General features: G+C 44.0%; 1 protein-coding gene across 1 annotated transcript in view; it reads left to right on the plus strand.

The window, feature by feature from the left end:
• The window catches only part of PLB1 (phospholipase B1), a 114,888-nt gene extending 94,497 nt beyond the window's left edge, over positions 1–20,391 (plus strand). The window contains exons 36-41 of the mRNA XM_056853363.1: positions 2,279–2,373; positions 3,477–3,558; positions 4,815–4,919; positions 9,039–9,134; positions 16,914–16,988; positions 20,170–20,391. Of these exons, the coding sequence (XP_056709341.1) occupies positions 2,279–2,373; positions 3,477–3,558; positions 4,815–4,919; positions 9,039–9,134; positions 16,914–16,988; positions 20,170–20,391 (675 nt within the window). The remainder of the gene's footprint in view (positions 1–2,278; positions 2,374–3,476; positions 3,559–4,814; positions 4,920–9,038; positions 9,135–16,913; positions 16,989–20,169) is intronic.
• The last annotated feature ends 4,486 nt before the right edge of the window (positions 20,392–24,877 follow it).

Consider the following 24,877-nt stretch of genomic DNA (forward strand, 5'->3'; position numbering starts at 1 on the left):
CTAGGCCTTGTTTTCAGTGCTGTGTTGCTTGGGGGGGGGGGGAGAGAGCCAGAAGATAGCTATTTAAATATGTGTATAGACTAGGTTTCCTTGGGAGAAGGGCCTGCTGCTTATCTGAAGAAATTAAGCCCTCCTTCTGGTTTCTGGGAGCTGGAAGGGGATTTTCTCTGAGCAGCACACACATGACTTAGTGCTAGCAGCCCCCATTACCCCTGGCAAAGGCGAAGCTGGCTGGATGTTTTTTTCCCTCCTTCCTCAACCAAAGTGAGCAAAGTGCACTATCCCAGAGAAGCAAGCCAATGAATATCCCTCCTACTAGTCTGTATCTGGTAGTTGAGATAATAGGTCAATGTCTTTTAAAGGAAAAAAACCATGCCCAAACCAAGCTGAGGCAAACCTTTAATATATGAGGTTCACTACTGTATGCTTTGGCTAGCAGTGGCTCTCCAGGGTCTCAAGTGGAGATCTTCCACAGCATGCGATCCCTTAATCATAAGTGGTAGGGGTTGAACCTTTCCTTCCTTTATTCCATTCTCTATGCTTGTGGACCAACTGGTCAAAAGCAAAACAAATCCAGTACATGCCATAATACATAAATAACCACACATACAAAAATATAACATCTAAACAGTACAGTTAAAAAGAGGTATCATTAAAAACCATAGATAAAATTTTTGCCACATCAAGGGTTACATTTGGGTCAGTATCAGCCAATAACTTTGCCACTATATCTTGCTTTAGGGCAGGTCCCCAGGTAGGAGTTGAACCTGGAGGCCTCTGCATGCAAAACTTATGTTCTACCACTGGGTAACTTTTCTTTCAAGGATAATGCTAGTTTTTCACTTTTTCTGAAGTGGGTTTCTAGCATTGTAACACTGGGGGAAATCAGCTGAGCTGGTTATGGAACTGCAGCAAAGGAGAGAAAGTTTGGACTGTAAAATTCGGAAAGCAATAATTGTCTAGACTCTGCCTAATAATGCAAACCCCATATCATATTTAGAACTCAAAACTTTATATGGATGCACCCTGTTGTGTTTTTGGCTGTTGGGGCATGAACATCTATGGGGGAAAAAATTCCTGCTCAAAATTTAATTTTAGAACAGGGGTGTCAAACATACAGCCCGAAGACCAGATCCTTGAGAGCTCTTATCCAGCCCATGAGCCAGTTGAGACAGCCACCCCCTCCCAACTCTCGTTCTCAGTTGGAGAGCCCGCCGTGGGCTCACCAGGTTGATACGAGCATGCACACTCTGTATGGGAGACTAATATAGCCCAGAGTAGAACTTGCAGGTATTCCACTTTAGAGGTCTTTCAAATTTGAAAAAAGCCCTACACACATACCTGGGCTTTTATAATGTGTTTATATATTGTGTTACATTTATATATTGTTTGTGTGTGCATTATATGGGATTGTATCTGACCACTGATGAAGGCCAGTTGGCCGAAACGCACATGGTGTGTGGTTTATCAACCTTAATAGTTGCTATTGTGCTTTGTTTTATCAATTTTAATGTTTTTAACCCTGATATAAGCAACCTAAAATAAATATATTTCTATATAACATTATTTTACCTTTTTCCAGCTTTTGGTTTTTCAGGCTGGGTCTTCTCCCCCCACCCTTTTTTTGTTTTTGTTTATTGAGGCATGGCCCGGCCCAACCAAGTGACATGTATGTCATATCTGGCCCTCGGGACAAATGAGTTCAACACCCCAGTTCTAGAAGTTTGTGACAAAGTATTTCTTTGGCCTCCACTAATGATTACCATGCAAGACTATTAAATCTAGTTTTAAAACTAGATTTATAGAGCTAGGCATTCTAGAGGCCTCCTGTTGCCTGCCTGCAGTTTTGGCTGTAATGTACTATTTTATATTATACCAACACAGTGTGTGTGTGTGAAGTGCCATCAAGTCGCTTCCGACTCATGGCGACCCTATGAATGAAAGTCCTCCAAAATGTCCTATCTTTGACAGCCTTGCTCAGGTCTTGCAAACTGAGCGCTGTGGCTTCCTTTATTGAGTCAATCCATCTCTTGTTGGGTCTTCCTCTTTTCCTGCTGCCCTCAACTTTTCCTAGCATGACTGTCTTTTCCAGTGACTCTTGTCGTCTCATGACGTGACCAAAATACGATAGCCTCTGTTTAGTACATTGGTCAATTTTCACTAGCCTTTCCATATTTCGTTGCCCACTAAGACGAAGACCAGTGTTTTCTGTGCATAGCCTCTCCGTGTTGTCCTGTGATCTGTGCATCAATATACCTGGTTCTTATAATCCCTGCAGCTCCCGCGGGCCTTTGTCAACGTGGTAGAGATCATGGAGCTCACCGGGCTGCGTCAGATAGAGAGGGAAGCATCCGGATGTGTTCTTTCAGGGGCGTAAGTGAACAGATCATACGTTGGTCTCTACTGAATGTTATTTTTAGGGCTAATCCATATCCTTGTTACTCATAAAGCAGCCGCTACGGGCTTAGAAACCTGTCCTCTGTTGGATATTATTGAACTTTGGAGCTGTGAGGCAGCCAGTGTTCTAATTATAATGAGGATATTGGGTTCAGTTTTTCTTTTCCTCGCAGAGGAGCAGCCAGCATTGATTTCCATTAGAGTTGCAGCCATTTAAGTGAGATTAGTTTTGGGTTCCCTATTTTCTGTCCAGATATTAATAACAGAGTAAAGTCTCATCCACCGTGGCTGAAAGCTACTGGATCTCTGCATGTTAGCCAATATGAGAAGCACGGGGAGCCCTGGCTGCAGTAGCTCCTTTATGTAAAATTTGATTGCAGTAAGCACATCACAAGCCCAACCACCAATTTCTCCATTGCCCCCCTCTAGGGTTGCCAACCTCCAGGAGATCTCCCGCTATTACAACTGATCCCCAGCTGATAGAGATCAGTTCACCTGGAGAAAATGGCCGCTTTGCCAATTGGACTCTGTGGCATTGAAGTCAATCCCCAAACCCTGCCCTCCTCAGGCTCCGGTGGCGAAGAGGGACCTGGCAACCCTATCCCCCTCCCACTTTATCCTTTTTGTGCCCCTGAAATAGTGTTCCAGTGGGGTAGTGGTCGTCCCCCATGGCACAGAGTGGGGTGGGGAAGTAGAGGTCTTCAGCAGGAGGTAGGGAATTATTAAAACTCACTCTCACCTCCCCTGAAAACGGAAAAACTGCAATTGCACAGATGGAACAGAATCTTAGGATGCAAGGCAGTGTATTAGACCTCAGCCCATCTTCTGAAGAGTCCATTATTACACCAGAGTAAGTTACAAAAATACCCCAAGGCAGAGCTCTGCATATTCCAGGATTACACCATTGTTTCACAAGCATAGAAACTGATATTGGGACATAGATGGTCCTCTAGTACTTCATTATTATTATTATTATTATTATTATTATTATTATTATTATTATTATTATTATGCTCTTGTTAACTGAACTGTGCCATCTGTCTTGGATTGCTGTTGATTTGGGCGTTGCTGTCTTTCAGAAGCCTGTGTCCATGCTTTCTAAACCCTCATGAAAATTCCCCCGAACTTCAAGAAATGCAAAGAGTTAACAAAGACTTCCAGGTAAAGCAATGACCTATTGATTTAGACCTTTGCATCCCCCAAGGCCATGTGCCACCATAGCGAAAATACTTTAATTTGAATTCAAGTTTCAGTGGACACTGGTAGTATGACCTCATGTGAACACATGACGTTGCCTTATCCTGAGTTAAACCATTGGTCTGTCGAGATCAATATTTTCTACTTTGACCAGCTTTCCAGGATCTCAGGCAGAAGTCTTCCACAAAACCTACTGCCCTATCCTTTTTCTAACTGGAGATGCCAGGAAATGAACCTGGGACCTTCTGCATGCAAAGCAGATGCCTATTGAGTATTCTCCCACTACCTGAGGTACGGTAGGAAGTGGCGACACCTTGAATCTTCTTGGCAGTGGAACCCCAATGATGGGATTCACTATGACCTCTTTTGACTATTTCCATCTTATAAAAATGGTAAAAGATGGTTCTTCTCTGGAAGGCATTTCCCTCGATTCTGACTGCAGCTGGTCACAACCAATACGGAGCAGAGCTGGAATCATTTGATTACATTATTACAGTGTTTAAAAAATTGTCTTACTAATTGATAGTTCTCTGATTTTGTATTTTATAAGTAGGGTTGATTGGTCCCTCTTTGCTACCGGCAGGAGGTTTTGGGGCAGAGCCTGAAGAGGGCAGGGTTTGGGGAAGGGAGGGACTTCAATGCCATAGAGTCCAATTGTCAAAGCGGCCATTCTCTCCAGGTGATCTGATCTCTATCAGCTGGAGATCAGTTGTAATAGCAGATCTCCATCTAGTACCTGGAGGTTGGCAACCCTATTTATAAGTGTTCAGTGGTTTTATATTTAACTGCTTCAAAAGCCCTGCAGGGAAACTGCATAGAAATCTGTGGTGATGATGACAATGAGCGTTAGATTCATAAGTTTCCCATAATATCCACAAGGACTTAGTAAAATGCAATCTCCTTTCCTTGTTGATCCTTGCAACAAAAAACAAAAAACCTATGTAAATTATTATTGTGTTATAGAAACAAAGACAATGCAACCACCCACTGATGCCTGTTGAGGTGATGGAGTTATCTTGGCCTGCTCTCCTTCTCCTCACTCTATGGCCATCTCCTGATCCTTGTCATTAGCTTCCTTTAGTCTGAGTCTCTGAATTAACAGTTTTACATTGGAGGGAAAAGTGGAGAATGGCCACCATGTTGTCACATCCAAGGGTTGCTTTTCACTCGAGGAGACAGGCATTAGACGTTGTCATTTTGTACCTCCCATTCTTAAACAGGAGAGAAGCACAGTGATGATCAACGGCAGTCGCTATGACCAGCGGGAAGATTTCGCCGTTGTTGTGCAGCCATTTTTCCGAAATACCAACATGCCGCTGGATAGCGTAAGTCATCGTTTGTTACCTGCGGTATTCAAAGCTTTGTACCAGAATATTTCCGTTGGTAAAATACACAGGATAAGGATTACACCACCATTATGGTAATGTTCACTGACTTGCATGGAAGGGATTTTGCAAAGTGTCTCTGTCTCTCTAGATAGAATAGCCAGCTCCCAAATGTCTGTCTCTTTGTCACACCCTAGCATGATTAATATGAGGAATACATGTTATGACTATATAAATTATGGAATGGATCACAGCAGATACAAACAGGACAGTTCTCAGTGGCTCCCATGTTGCTCTACAGGACAAATTAAATGGATTGCACTCGGCAGAGGGACAAATTATCTTCTCCCACTACTCAGGAAACAAGGGTACACATGTAGCTAGCTTGTACTGAGTCAGACTACTAGTCTATTAAAGTAAGCCTCCCTTCACCTGCTCCCATCTGGGTATTACCCACCTCAGCTCCAATTTCCTGCCCCCAAGGAATTGAGGAGTGGGAGGAAAAATGGCCTTCACATAGTGATGCTCTAGGAGTTTCCCCTAATCTCTATGATCCAAGACGCCACCTAGAGCATCATCCAGTAGTGACATCACAACCTCCCCAGATTTCACCCTCCCCAAGCACCATCGCCCCAATCTCCCAGTATTTGCTACGGCAGTGTTGGAAACCCTATATCAAGGTCTGTTTTGTCTCTTCAGGGTGGAGACGCTAGGGGTTGAGGGTAGGTTTAGTCTTCCCCCCCCCCATCTCAATGATTTGTATGAGTGAACATCTTTGCCTTTGTTTTAAATATTGTTGAATTAGAAGTATATTAAATACTTGTATTACATCATTGTTCTTATAATTCCAGAGGGGTAGCTGTGTTGGTCTGCTGTAGCAAAATTACACAGGAGTCCAATAGCACCTCAATCACTAACAATTTATTTCACCATGAGTTTTCATAAGTCAGAGCTCACTTCTTCAGATGTATAGAAGCGTACATCCTTTAGGCCTAGCTAACTACCCAGCAGAAGGGGGCATGATTACAGACTTGAATGTTCTTGTTCAGTTAAAGAAATAGTGATGAATGTTAACACGTGTTTCAGATCGACTCAGAAATCAAGAGAATTCATTTGCAAGGTCAAAAACAATTTGGATAATTTTATATTAATGTTGTATTCGTTCATCTGAAAACCTAAAGGTGTCTTGACTGTTCTTTCTGTACTCTGTCTGCCTTTCAACATTTGTAACCTTTATCTTCACCCATACAAGGTAGATAGATAGCCTTTCCCCGTTAAGAAGAAGTAAAGTGCTACTCCTAGGGGCAAATCCTGCTCTTCCCATCATTGGAGAGCAGTCACCACAGCAAGGTGCAATGTGTTTCTGTTCATAGATATTATATAATACACCAAGATTTATTGAAGAACCCATCATGACGATTCTTTGCAATGTTTGGAGTCATGATCCAACACTTGTTCTACCTCAACTGTAATAATTACATCCTTTTTACCAATAGTAAAAAAAAATATGAAATATAAAGAAATCTGTACAGGCTTCTCAGTGCAATGGCACAGATGATTTTTTTAAATAAATGTGTAAATTCAGAGCATATTAACAGAAGGTCTTGTGTAAAGTATGAATCACTCCCACCCTCTCTTGGGATCGTTCCATGACTCCCAGAATGCAACAAAATTCTGGAGAGACCTGGTTGCCCTAAGGTCCATGGGACCAGGCAAGTAATGTGATTTGTTGCCATATGATATAAGTCTGGGTGGTATGATGGGTAGCCCAAAGGAAATCCTGGGGTGGGGAACAGTGGCTGTCACTAGCCCTGGATCTTTACAGCAAAAGTTACAGTTTGTTGGTGTATTCTGTTCATTCCAGACCAAGGTGGTTTGGGCTATGGCAGCGTAGGCAACAGACATAGCGCATAAAGAGCATCTCACAAAGAGCTCCGTGTCCTGTTCCCAGGAGCAGGTCCAGAAACTTGTTTGGGCTGACAGGATGTAGCTTGACTTGGACAGAACAATATGGGTATAAAGAAACTCTGAAACATATGCTAAAAATTCAAGGCACGTTTTGGATATTGAGATCATAATAAAATGTAACATCTGTGTCTTAAAATAAATGTCAGTGTTAACATTTCAGTTGTTAGATTCATGGCTTGCAGTTTTACTCTACAGACTAGGGAGGGCCAACTGGCAATTCAGACTGGATTTTACCACCTTCCTTTCTATAATCAGATCATGAATGCGAGCTGCATGGCTGAGTCTTGTTTAGAAAGTGCTTCTCTCTTTTCCTGGAAGGAGCACTGCACTTCACAGTCACAAGTCGGCACCGGGAGAAATTGTGGGTGGTGGTGGGGGGTTGTGTTCTGTTTCTTCTTTGCCCGTTAAAATCAAGAGAATGAAAAGTTGCCCTCCAGGGGACTCTCTGTCCCAAAGAGCTGAATGCAGTACGAGGCTGTCTCTGGTGTCTGGCACTCTTCTCAGTAGAGTTGCCAACCTCCAGATCTCCTGCTATCATGTTGTTGCCAACCTCCAGATCTCCTGCTATTACAACTGATCTCCAGCTGATAGAGATCAGTTCACCTGGAGAAAATGGCCGCTTTGGCAACTGGACTCTATGGCATTGAAGTCCCTCCCCTCTCCAAACCCCACCCTCCTCAGGCTCCGCTACAAAAACCTCCCGCCGGTGGTGAAGAGGGACCTGTCAATCCTTCTTCTCAGCCAAGACAGGCCAACCCATGAGAGAGATCAAGACTTCACTCCCTTTCTTAGTTAGTCATTGAGTGATGATCATGTATATGTGACCTTACCCTAAGTATTAACCTTTTTTTACTTTTTCTCTCTACAAATGCTCTAGTATTACTTGAGAGTGATTCCATTTCTCATTAAAAAGCTTCCTTGCTCTTGAATCCAGAGCTATGCATAGACCACACCACAGTGCAAAGTAACCACTGCACATGTGGGCTTTCTTGTTTGTAGCAAAGAAATGCTCCCTTTGAATGAAATGGGTGGAAACGTCCTTGTGGGCTAGAGAATTCCATAACGGTCACTGTGCTATCAATAGATTACTAGATTGGGAAGGAGGGGAAATCTTTGTATTAAAAAAAAACCTGGAAATGACAGCTTCCATTGATTCCTGCTCATCATAGCCCTGGGCACCTCAGCACTCATGGAGAAGAGGTGGAACATGGACTAGGGTTGCCAACCTCCAGGTACTAGCTGGAAATCTCCTGCTATTACAACTGATCTTCAGCCAATAGAGATCAGTTCACCTGGAGAAAATGGCTGCTGTGGTAATTGGACTCTATGGCACTGAAGTCCCTCCCCTCACCAAACCTTGCCCTCCTCAGGCGCCACCCCCAAAATCTCCAAGTATTTCCCAACCCGGAGCTGGCATCCCTAGTGTTGGCTCATCTTTGACAATGTGGCTATACCATAATACATCCCTGGAGGGTCATCATATTGCTGATTTGAAGAATAAAGGTATCCATTTGTCATATATGCCAGCTGAAGAAAAGCTGTGGCTGTTCTCTCAGTCTAACTCCACCACAACTTGTCACCTTTACTGGTCTAAAACAACGTGATACCGGAAAAAAGGGGCTATGGCTAAGTAGCGGTTGCTATGGGAGTTGGTTTTCTGTTAAATGATCATGTGACAGGAGTTGACTGGTTATTGGCTCAACCAATAATAACAGAACCTAAAGGCTAAATGATCTCCTCAAGCTTCTTTGAGTGGGGGTTTTATTTTTATTTTTTTAAATAAAGCTTTCCCCCCCAACATAAAACATAGAGCAAAACACACATCATATATACATTTTACATAGCTATGACAAGACATTTATCAGCTATGCTTTGGAGCAGTTCTCTAATCTATACATTGTGCTATTCTAGAAAATTATTTGTGTGTCTAAAATATAAAATATAGTCACACTTTAAAAGAGAAAGAGGGGAGAATCTAAACATATTGACATATATTCTTTCAGGATACATGAATTACAATTCTTTTTGATATATAAATCTGCTTATGTGTAATTAGCCTATCAGTCAGTCGATGCATTGTTATACTGTATATTTTCTAGATTTAATGATATGTGCTTGATTGGGGTTTTATTTTTGTGTGTTAAATCACAGGACGGGAAACCAGATCTGAGCTTCTTCGCTGTGGACTGCTTCCATTTCTCAGCGAGAGGCTACGCAGGCATGGCCACGGCACTCTGGAATAATATGGTAAGAATGGCTGTCAGGAGTTCAAGCCCATGGAGAGCTGCTCCTTCTGCTTGGAAGCCTAGCCGCTGTGACGTGATAGGAAGGGACTGGCTAGGATTACTTAATGATGATGGAAAGCACTCTGCACACAGTTATTATAATTGCATTATGATTTCGCAGCTTTCAGGGCTGAACCCTGCTAATCAAAAGAGATTTGAGGTTTGAGGTTTTGGCTCACATTAAGCTCTTAAAGAACTGTTACATATTTAATGCTAGCAGTGGGTGTGGTGGCAAAAAGGACCTAGTTCCTGTATAAGTTGTCGCCGCACAGAAAACTGAAAACATCAATAATATTATTGGCTGCCTTGGAAAGCATTTCTCCTGGCAGGGTGTACTGGAGAGAGTTTAGAAACTGAGGAAGTACGAAGGGCCAATTTAGATGCAGCACTGGGAAGGGGTCTCCCAGTTTTTGAAAGCTTCTATAGCTTTAACCTCCTAAACCAGGGGGTCCCCAACCTTTTTGAGCCTGTGGGCTCCATTCAGTGTCCCAGTTCAGCTGTTACCATTGGGGTTACCTTTCCTGGTTCAGGAAATCTTCAATGCGGGGACCGAGTTGGCATCTCGGTTTGCTGCGGGCCCTGGTCCCAGAGTCTGTGTCCATACTTGGAAGGGTATCGCTGTGGGTGAGAAGTTGTTTAAGGTTAAGAGGCTGTCTGTGGGCAAACTCTGCATGAGAGAAAAGAAGGAAGGAGGGAAGGGCAGGAGAGTCCAAGAATCAACCAGGCTTGAGCTCATCACAAACAGTCCTGGATTTGCTTGTGAAACCTGAATTTAAAGTGATGTGCAAATTATATTGATGAAATACTGCCGAAAATCTCACTATTGATGTAATTACATATACAATTGTATCAAACTTACTTTTGCTTGAGTGTCTTACCAATGCATGAGAGTTCATGAGCATGTAACAAACTTAAGAATCGTGTGGCAATCATATGATTGCAGCATGGCTGGCTTTTTTTGCGGTGCTTTATAAGTATGCCTGTCTGCGTCAGTGATGTAGAAGTTGGGAAAAGATACAGACATTCCAAAGAAAATGAAAACTGCGCATGAGCCAGTTCATGGATCGATTTTCCTGTTTAAGCTGGAATTAAGGAGTAGTGGAATATAGCACCGAGGCAAAATCCCAGAATAGTAAAAGAACAGAAGGAGGGATCCACTCATTTAAAGTCCTGTGTAGCAGATGATAATCCTCTTGGGCTTTCCTGAGGGTGGCAGCAACTTCCACTTTCCTCAACAGTTCTAGTAGGTAATAGCAGCAGCAACAACTCAGCTCAGTATTCTCTTAGTTCATGATGAAATGTCTTCTTCCCAGAGATGTGTATGCAGCGAATCAGCCCAAGTACACAGCTGATATATCACAGAACACCTGATATTACTATGGCATTGCTGCATATCAAGATACCATCCTTATGGTTGAATATGAAATCCATGCAGATGAGGAGGTGGGGCTATGCAGATAAAAAGGTGGCATCTCCAAAAAGGATACTCCACCTATTCTCTTTGCCTGCACTGGGTGGCAAAAAAACCTATGAGGTTAAATGCAGATCCTGATGGTCTTGCAGAGCTGTGAATCCCTTAAAAGGTAGGTGAGCCATCAAGGATGCTATGAAACAGAATCTGCTTTGCATAACAGATACACCAATAAATAATAGACCTATCAAATTTTGCAGATTCTCCCACTCATAAATAGGCTTGCCAGGTCCCCCCTCTCCTCTGGCAGGAGGTTTTTGGGGCAGAGGTGAGGCGAGATTGAGCGCAAGTGAGGCCGCACCGATGCAATCACATCACTTCTGGTTTACCTGGAAGTGCCGCATTGCAAGGGGCCTTTACCACTCAAACTGGGAGTTTGAGTGGTAAAAGGGCCCTTGCGATGCATTTACACCCAGAAGTGCCACATCACAAGGGGCCTTTTACCACTGGGAGTTTTACTGGTAAACTTGCAATGCAGCGCTTCCAGGTGTAAACTGGTAGTGATGTGGCGCCGCAGGCAGGCGCGCATGCACATGTTGCCCGCCGACCCTCAGCTGGTTGGCGGGCAGCCAGGTGGATTGGCAGGGGTTTGCCCGCCACCACCTGTCATTCATAAAATGAGCAGGGAAATTCAAGAAATAAAAAATGAGCATGCTTTATGAATTGGGACCTAAATATTTTAGGGCATGGACAGTATCTGGCTGCCCACTGGCCTCAGGTGGGGTGTCCCTAGCCCTTTAATTCATTTATTTATTTAAAACATTTCTATGCCGCCTTTCCACCCAAATAGGGTCCCCAGGGCAGCAAACCCCAAAACATTAGAATATTTTAATCATTAAAGCAGCATATAAAATAAGCGATATATAAAATATTTAAACAATTCAGTAAGTAAGGGAGACCTAGGGTACCCATCATTTTAAATTAAGGACAGGAGTGATGGCCCACACGATAATGGCAGGAGGTGGAGCATAACTTTCCAGCAAGCTTTGTGCCAGTTAGGGTAAGGAAAGTTTCATTCCAGGAAACTAAGATTGCGGTCGGATAAAATGAAATATACATTCTGAGGAAGCCCAGGACAAAACAAGATATATCCGGAATCTTGTCAATTGGGGTGTGAGCCCAGAACGTTGTTTTCCAGCAGGGCAATTGCCCAAGTCTTTCTTGCAAGAGAATTTTTCTCAATTTGAAAATTCGGTGCCACAAAGCGGAGATTCTAAGAACTGTAGTCTGATTGGACAAGACTTACCAGCTGACTCGGAAGCAAGTTCAGCTTCTCTGCGGCACATAGGATCAACGTAGCCTCAGCTTATTTTGACAAGTTTTTCTTATAATATGTTGAAATTTACTATGGATATTGTTCCACCCAACAGAACGGAATCATAGAGCATTATTTTCCGTGTGCTAACATTATCCTGTAATCAGTTTAATAGCTTTTCATTATATTATTTGGCATATTTCACATATATTTATGCATGGTGGTTTATCTTGTATTTTGTTACAACTATTAAGGTTTTTCCTCTTGAATAGTAAAAGTTATATGCATCCTATAGAAGTGAGTGGGGCGTACTAAATAATTCCTTAACTGGTATTGCTTAACTTTTTTGTTTGGTACGCTCTTGTTGTTTGTATACCACCGGGCAATTGGCAACCCTACATAGAGTCCAATTGCCAAAGTGGCTATTTTCTCCAGGTGAACTGTTCCCTATCAACTAGAGATCAATTGTAATAGCAGGAGATCTCCAGCTTGTACCTGGAGGTTGGCAACCCTATTTCATGTACATTTGAAAGACAGCATGCCAGATTATAACAAAATAAGCAAATACATGCATTCTTGGGAAAGTCATGTCCAGCCTGTAAAATAATGTACACTCGGAGGCTGTTGAATTCGTTTTCCTAATTGATGCACATTGCCATCACACTGCCCGAAACTGAATTTACTGTTCATATCTGTAGTCACTGGGCACAGCATAGCATTACCTTGGATTCAGAAAGCTGTGTGTTCTACAGTTCTCTGCTTGGGCTGGAAGAACTATTTTGGTCTCTGTATGTTTCGGAATTCACATTCTTGGTTTTCTACTTTTTCTTGATTTACTGGAGTAATTTTAAACTGCACTTTCCTAGACAAGTAAAGGAACGAGACCAAAGGGACTTCTTCTCTCTCCCCCCTCCCCCACCGTCTCTCCTGAGTTTCTTCTGGGTCAGGCAGTGCTGGAGTCTCTGGTGGAATTCTGTCTGGAGCTCTGCCAGCTACGGCTGCAGAGGGAGTGTGCCAAATCAGCGCGTTCTCAGCTGTTCCAGCCAGCCACTTTCCTGTCCTTCCCAGGATTTTTAAGCTGTTCTGTTCTTTGTCAGTGTACCATGTCATCCCTTGTGGGAAAGGTCTGTGCAGTCAAGAATCTTGTGAGCCAAGGATGTAGAATGCAGGACAGCCTGTCTTGGCTAGTAGTATTTAAAGAAAATCATGTGATATAACCTGGATTCAAGTGCCTAATCCAGCAATGGATTTATTGAACTGGCTTTGGGCAAGTGGTTGTTCCTCAGCCTGAAACTGTGATCTGTAAAATGGGAGTGACAGGATAAAAGGAAAGAAGACGAAGCCAAATACATTTGCAAATCAAACACTTCTCCTTCTTATCTTTTTAATAGGGATAAGAGTAGGGTTGCCAGCCTCCAAGTAGTAGCTGGAGATCTCCTGCTATTACAACTGATCTCCAGCCGATTGAGATCAGATCACCTGGAGATCAGATCACCTGGAGATCAGATCACCTGGCCGCTTTGGCAATTGGACTCTATGGCATTGTAGTCCCTCCCCTCTCCAAACCCCGCCCTCCTCAGGATCTTCCACAAAAACCTCCTGCCGGTGGTGAAGAGGGACCTGGCAACCCTAGATAAGAGACTTACTCCTTTTTCATAATCTGGTGTGATGATGATGTAAAACTAAAGACTGGCAGACATTTGAAACTGGGACTATGCCAGCCCTACACATAAAAATGGCCCAGGCTAGCCTGATCTCGTCAGATCTCAGAAGCTAAGCAGGGTCAGCCCTGGTTAGTAATTGGATGGGAGACAACCAAGGAATGCAAGGGTTGTCATGCAGAGGTAGGCAATGGCAAACTACCTGTTAGTCTCTTGTGTTGAGAACCCTATGGGGTTGCTATAAATCAGCTGCGACTTGACGGCACTTCACACACACACACACAGAAAGGAGAGGGGATGAGGAGGGAGTATGCCTTACCTCCCTGCCTATCACCCTGTGGGGTTGCCTACTGTCCATTGCAGGCAGACAGCCACGAAGTGACATGACACCTGACTCTGCAAAGTCAGTGTATATAGGCTCTGCATGCATGGTCAAAATCCCAGATTAAATATAAGGTTTCATCTGCAGTTATGGAACAATGGATATGGTCATGTCTGGCAATGAGTGGGGGGCTTGCTGACTTCAGAGGTGGGACTAGGGTGCTCAGTGGTTAGGGGTGTAAGAAATACTCCTCCACTCTCCTCCTCCACCCTCCCACTCCTCAGCATAGATAAGGCTGGTGTGTCATCTGTATTAGCCCTTGGAATGTTAAAAAGAACCCTTTTGGCCTTGGCTCTTAATACAGCAATATAGATTTCTGCAACGTCTTGTCTAAATATATTTCCCAAATCAGGAGCTGGGGGTGCTTGTTTTAAACTGCTTTGTTTTAAACTGACCACAGCCTGTGCCAAATAAGCCCCCAAAAGGTTGCCCGTTCTGTATCACATGAGGTGTTGAGTGGGAAGATAGAGCACAGCAATTCCACAAATGGTGGGGTAGAATGGAACTTTCAAACTTCTCCTAGTTCTCTCCAAGCTGAAGTCTAACTCAGATTTTCTTAGCATGAAAGGAGGAGGAGGAGGAGGAGGAAGAGTTGATTTTTATATGCTGACTTTCTTCCACTTAAGGAAGAATCAAACCAGCTTACAATCACCTTCCCTTCCCCTCCCCTCAACAGACACCCTGTGAGGTAGGTGGGGCTGAGAGAGCTCTAAGAGAGCTGTGACTATCCCAAGGTCACCCAGCTGGCTTCATGTGTAGGAGTGGGGAATCAAACCCAGTTCTCCAGATTTACAGTCCACCGCTCTTAGCCACTACACTATGCTGGCTCTCAGAGAGAAAGAAGAGTTGCACCCAAGAGGCCCACAGGCATTCTGTTTCTCTTGTAACACACATTTCCTACCTGCCTGAGTGTGCATTTAACAGTGCCCTGGTTGCTGTCTGTCAGGGATTCTACTCAAGCTGCTGGAACTGCATCCTAATAAGGGCTGATAAAAATGGCTGTATCGCCCACTGGCATAGTTCATTCCATTCGTCATTTACATTTTGACCGTGCTTTGGAGGAGGGACTTCTCATGGCTCGTACAGGGAATAAAATGTGATGCTGAATCACCTTCTGGAAAGCAGCCAGCTCTTTCCTGTGTACCAGGCTAGCTCTGGGGAGTTAGGATAAAGACTGCGCCTCCACACACTGATTTGAAATTAATTCCCACTGTGATGTGGGACTTTTTTTCTAAGTAAACATGAATAAGTTCAGGTTGCACAAGTGTTATTTTTCTTTAGCCGGCACACACTTTTCCTTCCAAGATTCAAGAATATTTGAGGTTATCCACTATATTCTGTCCCTCCAACATACTTCGCTGCTGTTCTGCCCTGTTCATGTAACTCATAAGGCAACCTCTTTAGATGGAACCTCTGTGAAGGAGTCTATTGCTGTGGTTTGATAGGGTTGCCAGCTCTGGCTTGGGAAATACCTGGAGATTTTGGGGGAGGAGCTTGAAGGGGCAGGGTTTGGGGAGGGGAGGACTTCAATGAGGTATAATGCCTCCTTCCAAAGTGGCCATTTTCTCCAGGTGAACTGACCTCTGTTGCCTGGAGATCAGTTGTAATAGTGGGAGATTTCCAGCCACCATCTGGAGGTTGGCAACCATAGTGGTTTGGCCAAAAGTGGACACAGTTGTTGAAAATCAGGGCTTCGTGGCAAAAAGAATGTTAACATTTATTGACGACTATAGATTTAGTTCCTCAGTAGGAGTTAATTGGCATGAGGCGGCGTGGTATAGGGGTTAGGAGCGGTGGACTCTAATCTGGAGAACTGAGTTTCATACCCCACTCCTCCACATGAGCAGCAGACTCTAATTTGGTGAACTGGGTTGGTTTCCCCACTCCTGCACATGAAGCCAGCTGGTGACCTTGGACTAGTCATAGTTCTCTTAGAGCTCTCTCAGCCCCACCTACCTCACAGGGTGTCTGTTGTGGGGAGGGGAAGGGAAGGTGAATGTAAGCCGGTCTGATTCTTCCTTAAGTGGTAGAGATAGCCGGCATATAAAAACCAACTCTTCTTCTTCATATCTCCCAAATTAGCCTTCTCGTTCAACGGCACATGTGAACCTGGAGAAGGTGTTATCTCCGGGCTGCCAACTCTGGCTTGGGAAATTCCCAAGATGTGGGGGTAGTGTCTGGAGATGGTAGAGGGGAGGGACCTCAAAAGGACTATAATACCATACAGTCCATCCTCCAAAGCAGCCATTTTGTGCAGAGGAACTGATCTCTATTATCTGAAAATAAGTTAATTCTGGGAGAACGCAGCTGCAAGTTGGCAACCCTACCCCTCTATCTGAAGGGTGGCAGCAGGTACATGAGCATGGGTGGAAAAGTAAATAGAGCAGTGAATTGCTGACTGGGCGCACCTTCTGATGCAGGCCCCCCCAGAAGTCCAATATGGAATAGTGGATCAGTTGCCCTATAGAAGTTCCTCTTTATCTCCACCCAAACACTACTTGTATATATGTAAATATAAAAAGGGTGTTGTATATATGTAAATATAAAAATGGTGTTATGGGTCTCCAACGGTCTCTTCCCAAAAGAAAACCAAACTAAGGTAGTGCTGATCCTCAAACTTCTCCTCACTCAGAGGAGAGGGGCACATAAAACGATGGGATTGGATGTGAGCTTGATCCCTTGATCCCTCCCTCCAGTTGCTTTGGTGACCTTTGAAGGGTTACTTCGTTTCTTTTTCTTCTTCTTCTTCAGCTACAGTTGTAAAAGAAGTTAACATTTTCCAAGATACGGTTATAGGATACAATAACCAAAGAAGAAGAATATTATAATAAGACTGTAAATGTAGTAGTAAAATACTGCAGTAATAGCAAGGACATGTATTTTTAGAAGTGTTATTTGATTGTGTATTGTTGCGTGAAGGTTATAAGAAGTAAACTGCAGTGGTAAGTCCATTCTCTCTCTCTCTCTTTCAGCTGGAGCCAGTTGGACAGAAGCAGCTCTACAATAACTTTTCTTATGAAAGGTCGACACTCAAGTGTCCAACCTTGGTAAGCGACAATGGACTGCCAAAACATGATTTCAGACATATATTTTTTTAATTAAACAGGGCCTTCAGGCAGGGATTGGGGTGGGTATCTCAGTTCCCCCTCTTGCTCACTCCACTTTCTTGCCGCACACTCCCCTTGCCTCCCCCTACCAATTGTATGAGTGTTCCTGTTGACTGGGCCAGTGATTCCTGAACTGGGTACTGAGGCACTCCAGTGTGCCACAAGAGGGTGCTGGAGTGTGCCTTAAGAACCATAAGCTGCCATGTTGGATACACCAGTTATTCAGTAGTTCCCAAATAATGTCTGAGCACGTTCGTGTGTCACAAGCAGGAATGCTCACAGGCATGATTAAGCGCTCCTTTCGCATGCATCCACCATTCTGTGCCCTTTGGATCAAAGGAGGCCCCTGTGCAATATTGATTCCCCCCCTCAGTTTGCTCACCTGTGGGTTATCTGATAAGGATTTACCTAGATTCTTGGACATAGCCTGGTCTATAGATAATAGCTACAAAGAGAATTGTAGAAGTTTCACTGTAACCCCAAAAAATCTGGTTCCATTCCTGAAGTGACTAACTGAGCAAAGGGAAAGGAAGGATGCCAGAAGGCAATATTAAGCTGGGCTGTCCTGCAGATGCAAGGAGAATGTCTGCCTGTTATTCTGTCTGTCACATTTTTATCCCATCCTTCCTCTAAGGAGCTCAGGCCAGTGTGGTGTAGTGGTTAAGAGCGGTGGTTTGGAGCAGTGGACTCTGATCTGGAGAACCAGGTTTGATTCCCCACATGAGCGGCGGAGGGTAATCTGGTGAACCAGGTTGGTTTCCCCACTCCTACACATGAAGCCAGCTGGGTGTCCTTGGGCTAGTCACACACTCTCAGCCCCACCTACCTCTCTGAGTGTCTGTTGTAGGGAGGGAAAGGGAAGTTGATTGTAATCTGGTTTGATTCTTCCTTAAGGGGTAGAGAAAGTTGGCATATAAAAACCAACTCCAACTCCTCCTCTTCTTCTTCTTCTTCTCACTGCCGTATCCATACAATAACCCGGCAAGGTAGGTTTGGCTGAGGGAGCTGATCAAGAAGTATCTTGAGTGTGAAGCATGCTTCCAGTTGTAATCCAGCGAATGTGATCCTGTGTTTGTTTTCTCCAATCACCCTGTTACCTCCTGGGCTGACCTGCTGCCTCTGGTCCATAGGCCTGGGTCCCTGCCTCTCAGCACCCCACTCCTGTTTCAAAGTACATTTATTGCGGCATTGTGCCAGTAAAGATTAAACTCCACTCCTGTTTCTCTAGTTCCCAGCACCATTCAACTCCCTCTTCTTGTTATTAGATAGGAGGGTTACAAATCATGCCTGTGAGTAAACAAGTGTAATTACATGTATATTTTACCTAGTTAAAGAGGAAGGATTAGAAGACAAGTTGAAGGAAGACACTACAAAAAAAAATAGGCTTTACAGGAAGGAGGGAAGGGGTTACACAACAGAGGACAAAAATAGATCAGTAGAGAAAATGGAGGGATTTAGCAGGACATCAGACTGGGAAAACAGAGGTGCTGTTCTTACGCTCAGTGAAGTTGGTGGGCTTAAAAGAGGTAGCTCAGCTAGACAGTCATGCTAGGAAAAGTTGAGGGCAGCAGGAAAAGAGGAAGACCCAACAAGAGATGGATGGATTTAATAAAGGAAGCCACAGCCTTCAGTTTTCAAGATCTGAGCAAGGCAGTCAAAGATAGGACATTTTGGAGGACTTTCATTCATAGGGTCGCCATGAGTCGGAAGCGACTTGACGGCACTTAACACACACACAGCTCAGCTAAGGATGGTACTGTAATTGTAGTAGCCTAATTGAGGACAGCAGTAAGGAAACAGACTACAGTAAAAGAACTTTTTTTTTTGCCATCAAGTCACATGTGACTCATGGTGACCTCTGGTGGGGTTTTCAAGGCAAGAGACTTAGGTCGTTTACGTTTGGGAGTTTTACCTGAGGTTGGTTGCTCACTGGACCCACACGTTCCTGTTGGGAATCTATGCACCAGCAGTCTCCAAGCTCAAATAAGGAAGTATTTGAATCCCGGCCTCTTGAAATGCTGCTTTGTAATTGGATGTAGAGAGAAAAGCCCCCGCCCCGAAACCCAATTGCCGCATAAAAAAGCATTTAAAGAGCTATTTGAAAGGAACTTGGGGGGAGAAGCCCAAGCCTCGTTTTTAAAAGCCTGCTCAGAAAGAACTCTGAGGAAGCAGGAAGCATTTGAATCCCTGCTCCTTGACATGCTGCTTTGTAATTGGCTGTCTGCTTGCTGTGAGAGAAACCAAGCTTCTGTGTCCCGCGCTTTGCCTTATGCATGGGGATTTCAAACGGGCTGAGCTCGGGCGGGAGGGGAGAATTGGGTTAATAGAGGGACAGGAAGTCCCGGGATTTGTGAGGGCTGGCAGCGAGGTCATCTCTAATAGAGGGGAAACTCATGCATAACTCCAAAGAACAACCGAGACAGACGGGGGGTGGGGGGTGAACATGAGTGAAAGTACCCATGCATAAATGACCTTTTAGAGGTGAACACACTTTGGTTTTCTGAATAAAACTAGGCAGCAAAGAGACAAGTGCAGATGAGGTGAAAAAGGGTCTTTCATTGTACCAGTCTAGATAGAGCCAGTAAGGGCAGGTGTGGCTAGCTAGCCACACAAGGTGTGGATTTTGTTTCTCAGGAGAACTCAAGGTAGGGCTTTGACAGGCGAAATTATGAGAAGTTCTGCAAATATTTGCAAGTAGGGTGAGGAGTTGAGCCCTTGGTCCTGTAAGGATTAACCACAGCTCTTTCTCTTGTTGTGCAAGCTACAGTATAGAAGCTAATATTTAAGGGGAAACTGTTCCCTTGGATTTAGTTCCTAAACAGTTCATTCTCTTTGGAGAAAAAACTCTTTCATTTCACTACAGTGTATTTGAGTTGCATACTCCCAGTTGGAGGGTTAAAATAAATGTGCTAAAAGCTAGGTTCATCCAGCAGATGCCAGACTTCAAGGGAATAGATACATTTATGGATTTTGAAACTATTAAGATGCCTGTAGTTGTACTAGTAGGAAAAGATCAGGGAATTTGTGGGGAGGGGTGGCTATTATTTCTAATGGAATAAGTAACATGGAGACTGAATGCTTCTCCCATAAATATTCTGTGAACTGTCTCTTTCTGTTCCAGGAACACCCTTTTCTTTTCACATCAAGAAACAGTGGATGGAAGGGTTCAGGAAGCGCATCAGAGAACAATAGAGCTGTGGTCCCTTACTGGGCTGTAATTGTGGCAGTAATAGCTGGAATCTTGGCAGGCTCCCTGATTGTTTGGGGTTTGATGGCTCAGCGAGTCAGGAAGCACCCACGGGCAGCCAACACAGGAACTGAACCGAAATCAACATCCTTTTAAATTTGCACCTGCGCCAAGGAGACCTAACATAATATCTTCCTCTGGTGACACGAGGAGAGCAGTATGAGAGCTTAGCTACAGCTTTACGCGGGCTATTTTTAAACCAAATGTTTCCATCTGAAAGTAAAAGAAGATACATCAGTCCATGCCTACCAGCCCCAGCCCAGGGACCTCAGAAACTGATGACAGACCCAAGTTTAAAATATGAGATTATATACAAGGACGTAATACATGGAAAACTAAAGCAAGAACATTTCAAACTTATTAGGATTTCTAGATTGCAAATAAGGTGTGTCTAATGGAAATATCTAAATTTTTAAAAATGGTCTGATTAAATGGTCTGTGGCTTGCATGTTGCATTCCCGCAAAATATTCATTGTACTAGTTTGTGCATCAATAGGTCAAGTGAGCATGGCACTTAACACTGGAACCCAAGAGCCACAGTATGCTAAGACTGGAACACAAGTTTCACATCTACTGCAATATGGCCTGCCAAGTTGTATCCCTCCCTCCTACCCAAACAAACACACACACAGGGAATTGAAGAATGGCAGCCTTGACTCACGTGCAAAGACTGCACAAACCTCTGCCCTTGCGGACACCCTGCCTGTTTTCTAAAACAAAGAACCACAATTGTGAATGCTAATTTTTCTCAGGGGTAGATAACCATGAAAAAGGCAGGTGCGGCCACTTCAGTCTCTGGAATCAAGTGAGAACCTTTAATGAACACAATAACTATCAGTGCTAGAATAAGGAATTGTGTATTCAGTGATGCCTACCTGGCTGGAGGATAAGCCAAACAAACACTGCTTAGAAAGTCAGCCTCTGCTCAATTATAGGAATAGGGTTGCCAACCTCCAGGTGGTGGCTACAGATCTCCCACTATTATAACTGATCTCCAGGTGAAAGAGATCAGTTCACCTGGAGAAAATGGCTGCTTTGGCAATTGGAATCTATGGCAATGACGTCCTTCCCCAAACCCCGCCCTCCTCAGGCTCCACCCCAAAAATCTCCAGGTATTTCCCAACCTGGAGCTGGCAACCCCACATATGAACCATGGCTTGGATTCAAACCTTGTTGTCCTCTAGTGCAAGTGCACTTCTGATGCTATGGGGGAGAATTTTCACCAATCACCTCTTCCCCCCACAGCCCCCCACATCAGAGGTGGTCTTAACTACGAGGCAGTTGGGACAGTTTCCCTGGGCCCTGTGCTGTGGGAGTGGAGAACCACAGTGCAGCCAACTCACGACAGCAGCTGAGGTTTCCAGGCAGATCAGCTGTAGAGCAGTCAGAGTCCCCCCACCCCCAATCCTACAGCTGGTTTCCACCCTGCCTGAGTGAAGCTTTCGATCAGCTGTAGGGCGATGGGGTGGCCCTGTCACTGCCCTACAGCTGAGTTGTCCTGAAGCCCCTGCTGCTAGCCTGGAACTCAAGAGGCTCTGAAGTCTTTGGCAGGAGCTCAAACAGCTGTAGGGAGGTGTCCACAGCACCTAGCGATTCTAGGGCCTTAACTTTTGCCTCAGAATCACAAAGACCACAGCTGCCCCACCCCACACCCCATGGTGGTCCTGGGATGGATACATTCAGCCCCAGGGGGATTCATTCATTCTTGGAGGGGGGCGTCCAGTAGGCTGCAGCAGGAGGTGGGCAAGTTCTGTTCCTCTCACTGGTTGGACCTAAGCCAGCAACAGTATCTGTGAGGCTAAAATTCTGACAAGGAACTCAGAGCAGAACGTTTCTCCAGAAAGTCTAGAGAGCACATTTTTTTTGTAAAAGTGTTAGCCAATTCACATGCCCATGTAGTGTGTTCAGGACATGCAACGTTCAGCACACAGTAGGCATGTGATTACCCCAATGAATGCCCAGCATGTGTCCTGGAAGACATTCACCATGTCTTTGCAATGCTGCTAAAATGGATTGGCTGTTGGCTCCTTTCTCCTAAATGGCATACAGAAGTTTATGTCAGGGACTGCAGTAACAGTCAAACCCCCATTTTTTGAGGGACAACCTTAGGCAAACAGATGATAAAGGGCTAAGGGGGGAAGCAAATGTGTGTGGAACCAGGGAAAGAGCAAATACCCAAAGGGGCAAGTGCTGAAAGCGATGGAAGCCAGAGCAGCCTCATGAAGGGTCAGCGACATGGATGCAGCAGTGCAGCTAGAAGGCAGGCCTCCTCGTTGATCCATTATGCTACTTACATATGGATGTTCTTCTTGTATGACCATCGAATTGAAAGCCAACATGGCACATCTGCTAGAGTGTGGGGTTTGGACTTGCAGAGTCCAAATTCAAATCTTGGCTTCGCTGTGAAGCTCACTCTTCTCCAGCAGTTCATGGTCTCCTGGTCTATGGAGGGAGCACTCCTAGTCAGGTCTACTTAGAAGTAAGTCCCAAATTATTCAGTGGGGATTGCAGCCTCTGCCCCCACAGAAGGGTTGCCAGTAGGGTTGCCAACCTCCAGGCGGTGTGGAAATCAAGAAAGTAGCACAAGACAATTCTTTTTATAATAAGAAGACCAAACTATAGCAATTAGTGCTATTAAGAATATGTATTGGAAACATACAAAGAACAAAATTCTGGAGCAAAAAAGTATCACATAGGTAATTAAGACCCCAACTTTCAATAAGGGCTTTACAATACAAATATGAGCCCAAATTCTCAATCCTTATTCAGTCTACATAAATAATTTCATAAAGTGCATGAGTGAACCACGGGAACAATACTCAGTCCTTATAGAGTCCACATGAAATTTCATAAAGTGCATCAGTAGGTCGCAAAAGCAAGATGAAGGGCAATGGAAATCCGGTATAATTCCATTTCGTGCAGTCTTTTTCAAGCCTTCAATCTTTTTGTGCACTATTCTGCAAAAAATACACATGGTTCTACAATATGCCATTCATTATAAAATGTTCATAAATAGATAGAATAAATAATTAAAAGATCATACCAGTCAATGCACATAGGAGTGTACCCTTTCCTTGTATCTGGACGGCAAAGTAAGACGTCTGAATCAGTAACTCTGTCACGTCATTAAAAAGGGTTTCAGATATGTGGCACTTTAAAAAAAACTCCATGGTGCCTCATATAGAGTTAATATGGTAATGAGTTTGCTTGTTCTGAAACCTTTTTTAATGACGTGACAGAGTTACTGATTCAGACATCTTACTTTGCCGTCCAGTTACAAGGAAAGGGTACACTCCTATGTGCATTGACTGGTATGATCTTTTAATTATTTATTCTATCTATTTATGAACATTTTATAATGAATGGCATATTGTAGAACCATGTGTATTTTTTGCAGAATAGTGCACAAAAAGATTGAAGGCTTGAAAAAGACTGCACGAAATGGAATTATACCGGATTTCCATTGCCCTTCATCTTGCTTTTGCGACCTACTGATGCACTTTATGAAATTTCATGTGGACTCTATAAGGACTGAGTATTGTTCCCGTGGTTCACTCATGCACTTTATGAAATTATTTATGTAGACTGAATAAGGATTGAGAATTTGGGCTCATATTTGTATTGTAAAGCCCTTATTGAAAGTTGGGGTCTTAATTACCTATGTGATACTTTTTTGCTCCAGAATTTTGTTCTTTGTATGTTTCCAATACATATTCTTAATAGCACTAATTGCTATAGTTTGGTCTTCTTATTATAAAAAGAATTGTCTTGTGCTACTTTCTTGATTTCCACACTCCCTACTTAGCACTTGCAAGCCGTTTTTTGATTACTAACCTCCAGGCGGTGGCTGGAGATCTCATGCTATGATAACTGATCTCCAGGTGACAGAGAGCATTTCCCCTGGAGAAAATGGCCACTTTGGCAACTGGACTCTATGGCATTGAAGTCCCTCCCTCCCCTCTCCAAAACCCACCCTCATCTGACTCCACCCCCAAAATCTCCAGGTATTTCCCAACCCGAAGCTGGCAACCCTAGTTGCAAGCCCTAATACTGCTCTTGGAAAGTGTTGATTCAAGAATAGCAAGGAAAATTAAGGCTGGGCTTGAATTTGAGTATATGTAGGAAAGAACTATGGCTTTGCTGACATGACAAGCCTATTGGAAAGAAAAGAACTCATGTTAAAGCTGCTGCTAAGTCTGTTCCCAACATAAAAGCATAACTTTTGAGTTTGGGAAAAAAATACTAATCATGCAAATACACTTTTCAGATTACATATTGAGGGGGTGGGGGAAACACAATAACCTTTCAGACAAAAGTTGAAGGAGACATTTCAGATTAAAGCCTTATTACCCTCTGTAATATAAACTCACTGATTTAGGGAATTAAAATAACTTCAAGCTACAGAAGCCTCTAGGAAACATTATGGCTCGAGTGCACCATGCTGCTCTTCCTGCACAGCCCGGCTGACCTCGCAGGGCGGCTGGCAGGGGGGCAGCTCAGGCCAGGCAGCGGTGGCTCGGGCGGCCCCGGAGGACCGGCCGCTGTCCGGCCACGGGAGGCGAGCCCCAGGCCGGGACCCTCG

This window comes from Euleptes europaea, chromosome 7 (genome assembly GCF_029931775.1).
Source record: "Euleptes europaea isolate rEulEur1 chromosome 7, rEulEur1.hap1, whole genome shotgun sequence".
Taxonomy (NCBI): domain Eukaryota; kingdom Metazoa; phylum Chordata; class Lepidosauria; order Squamata; family Sphaerodactylidae; genus Euleptes; species Euleptes europaea.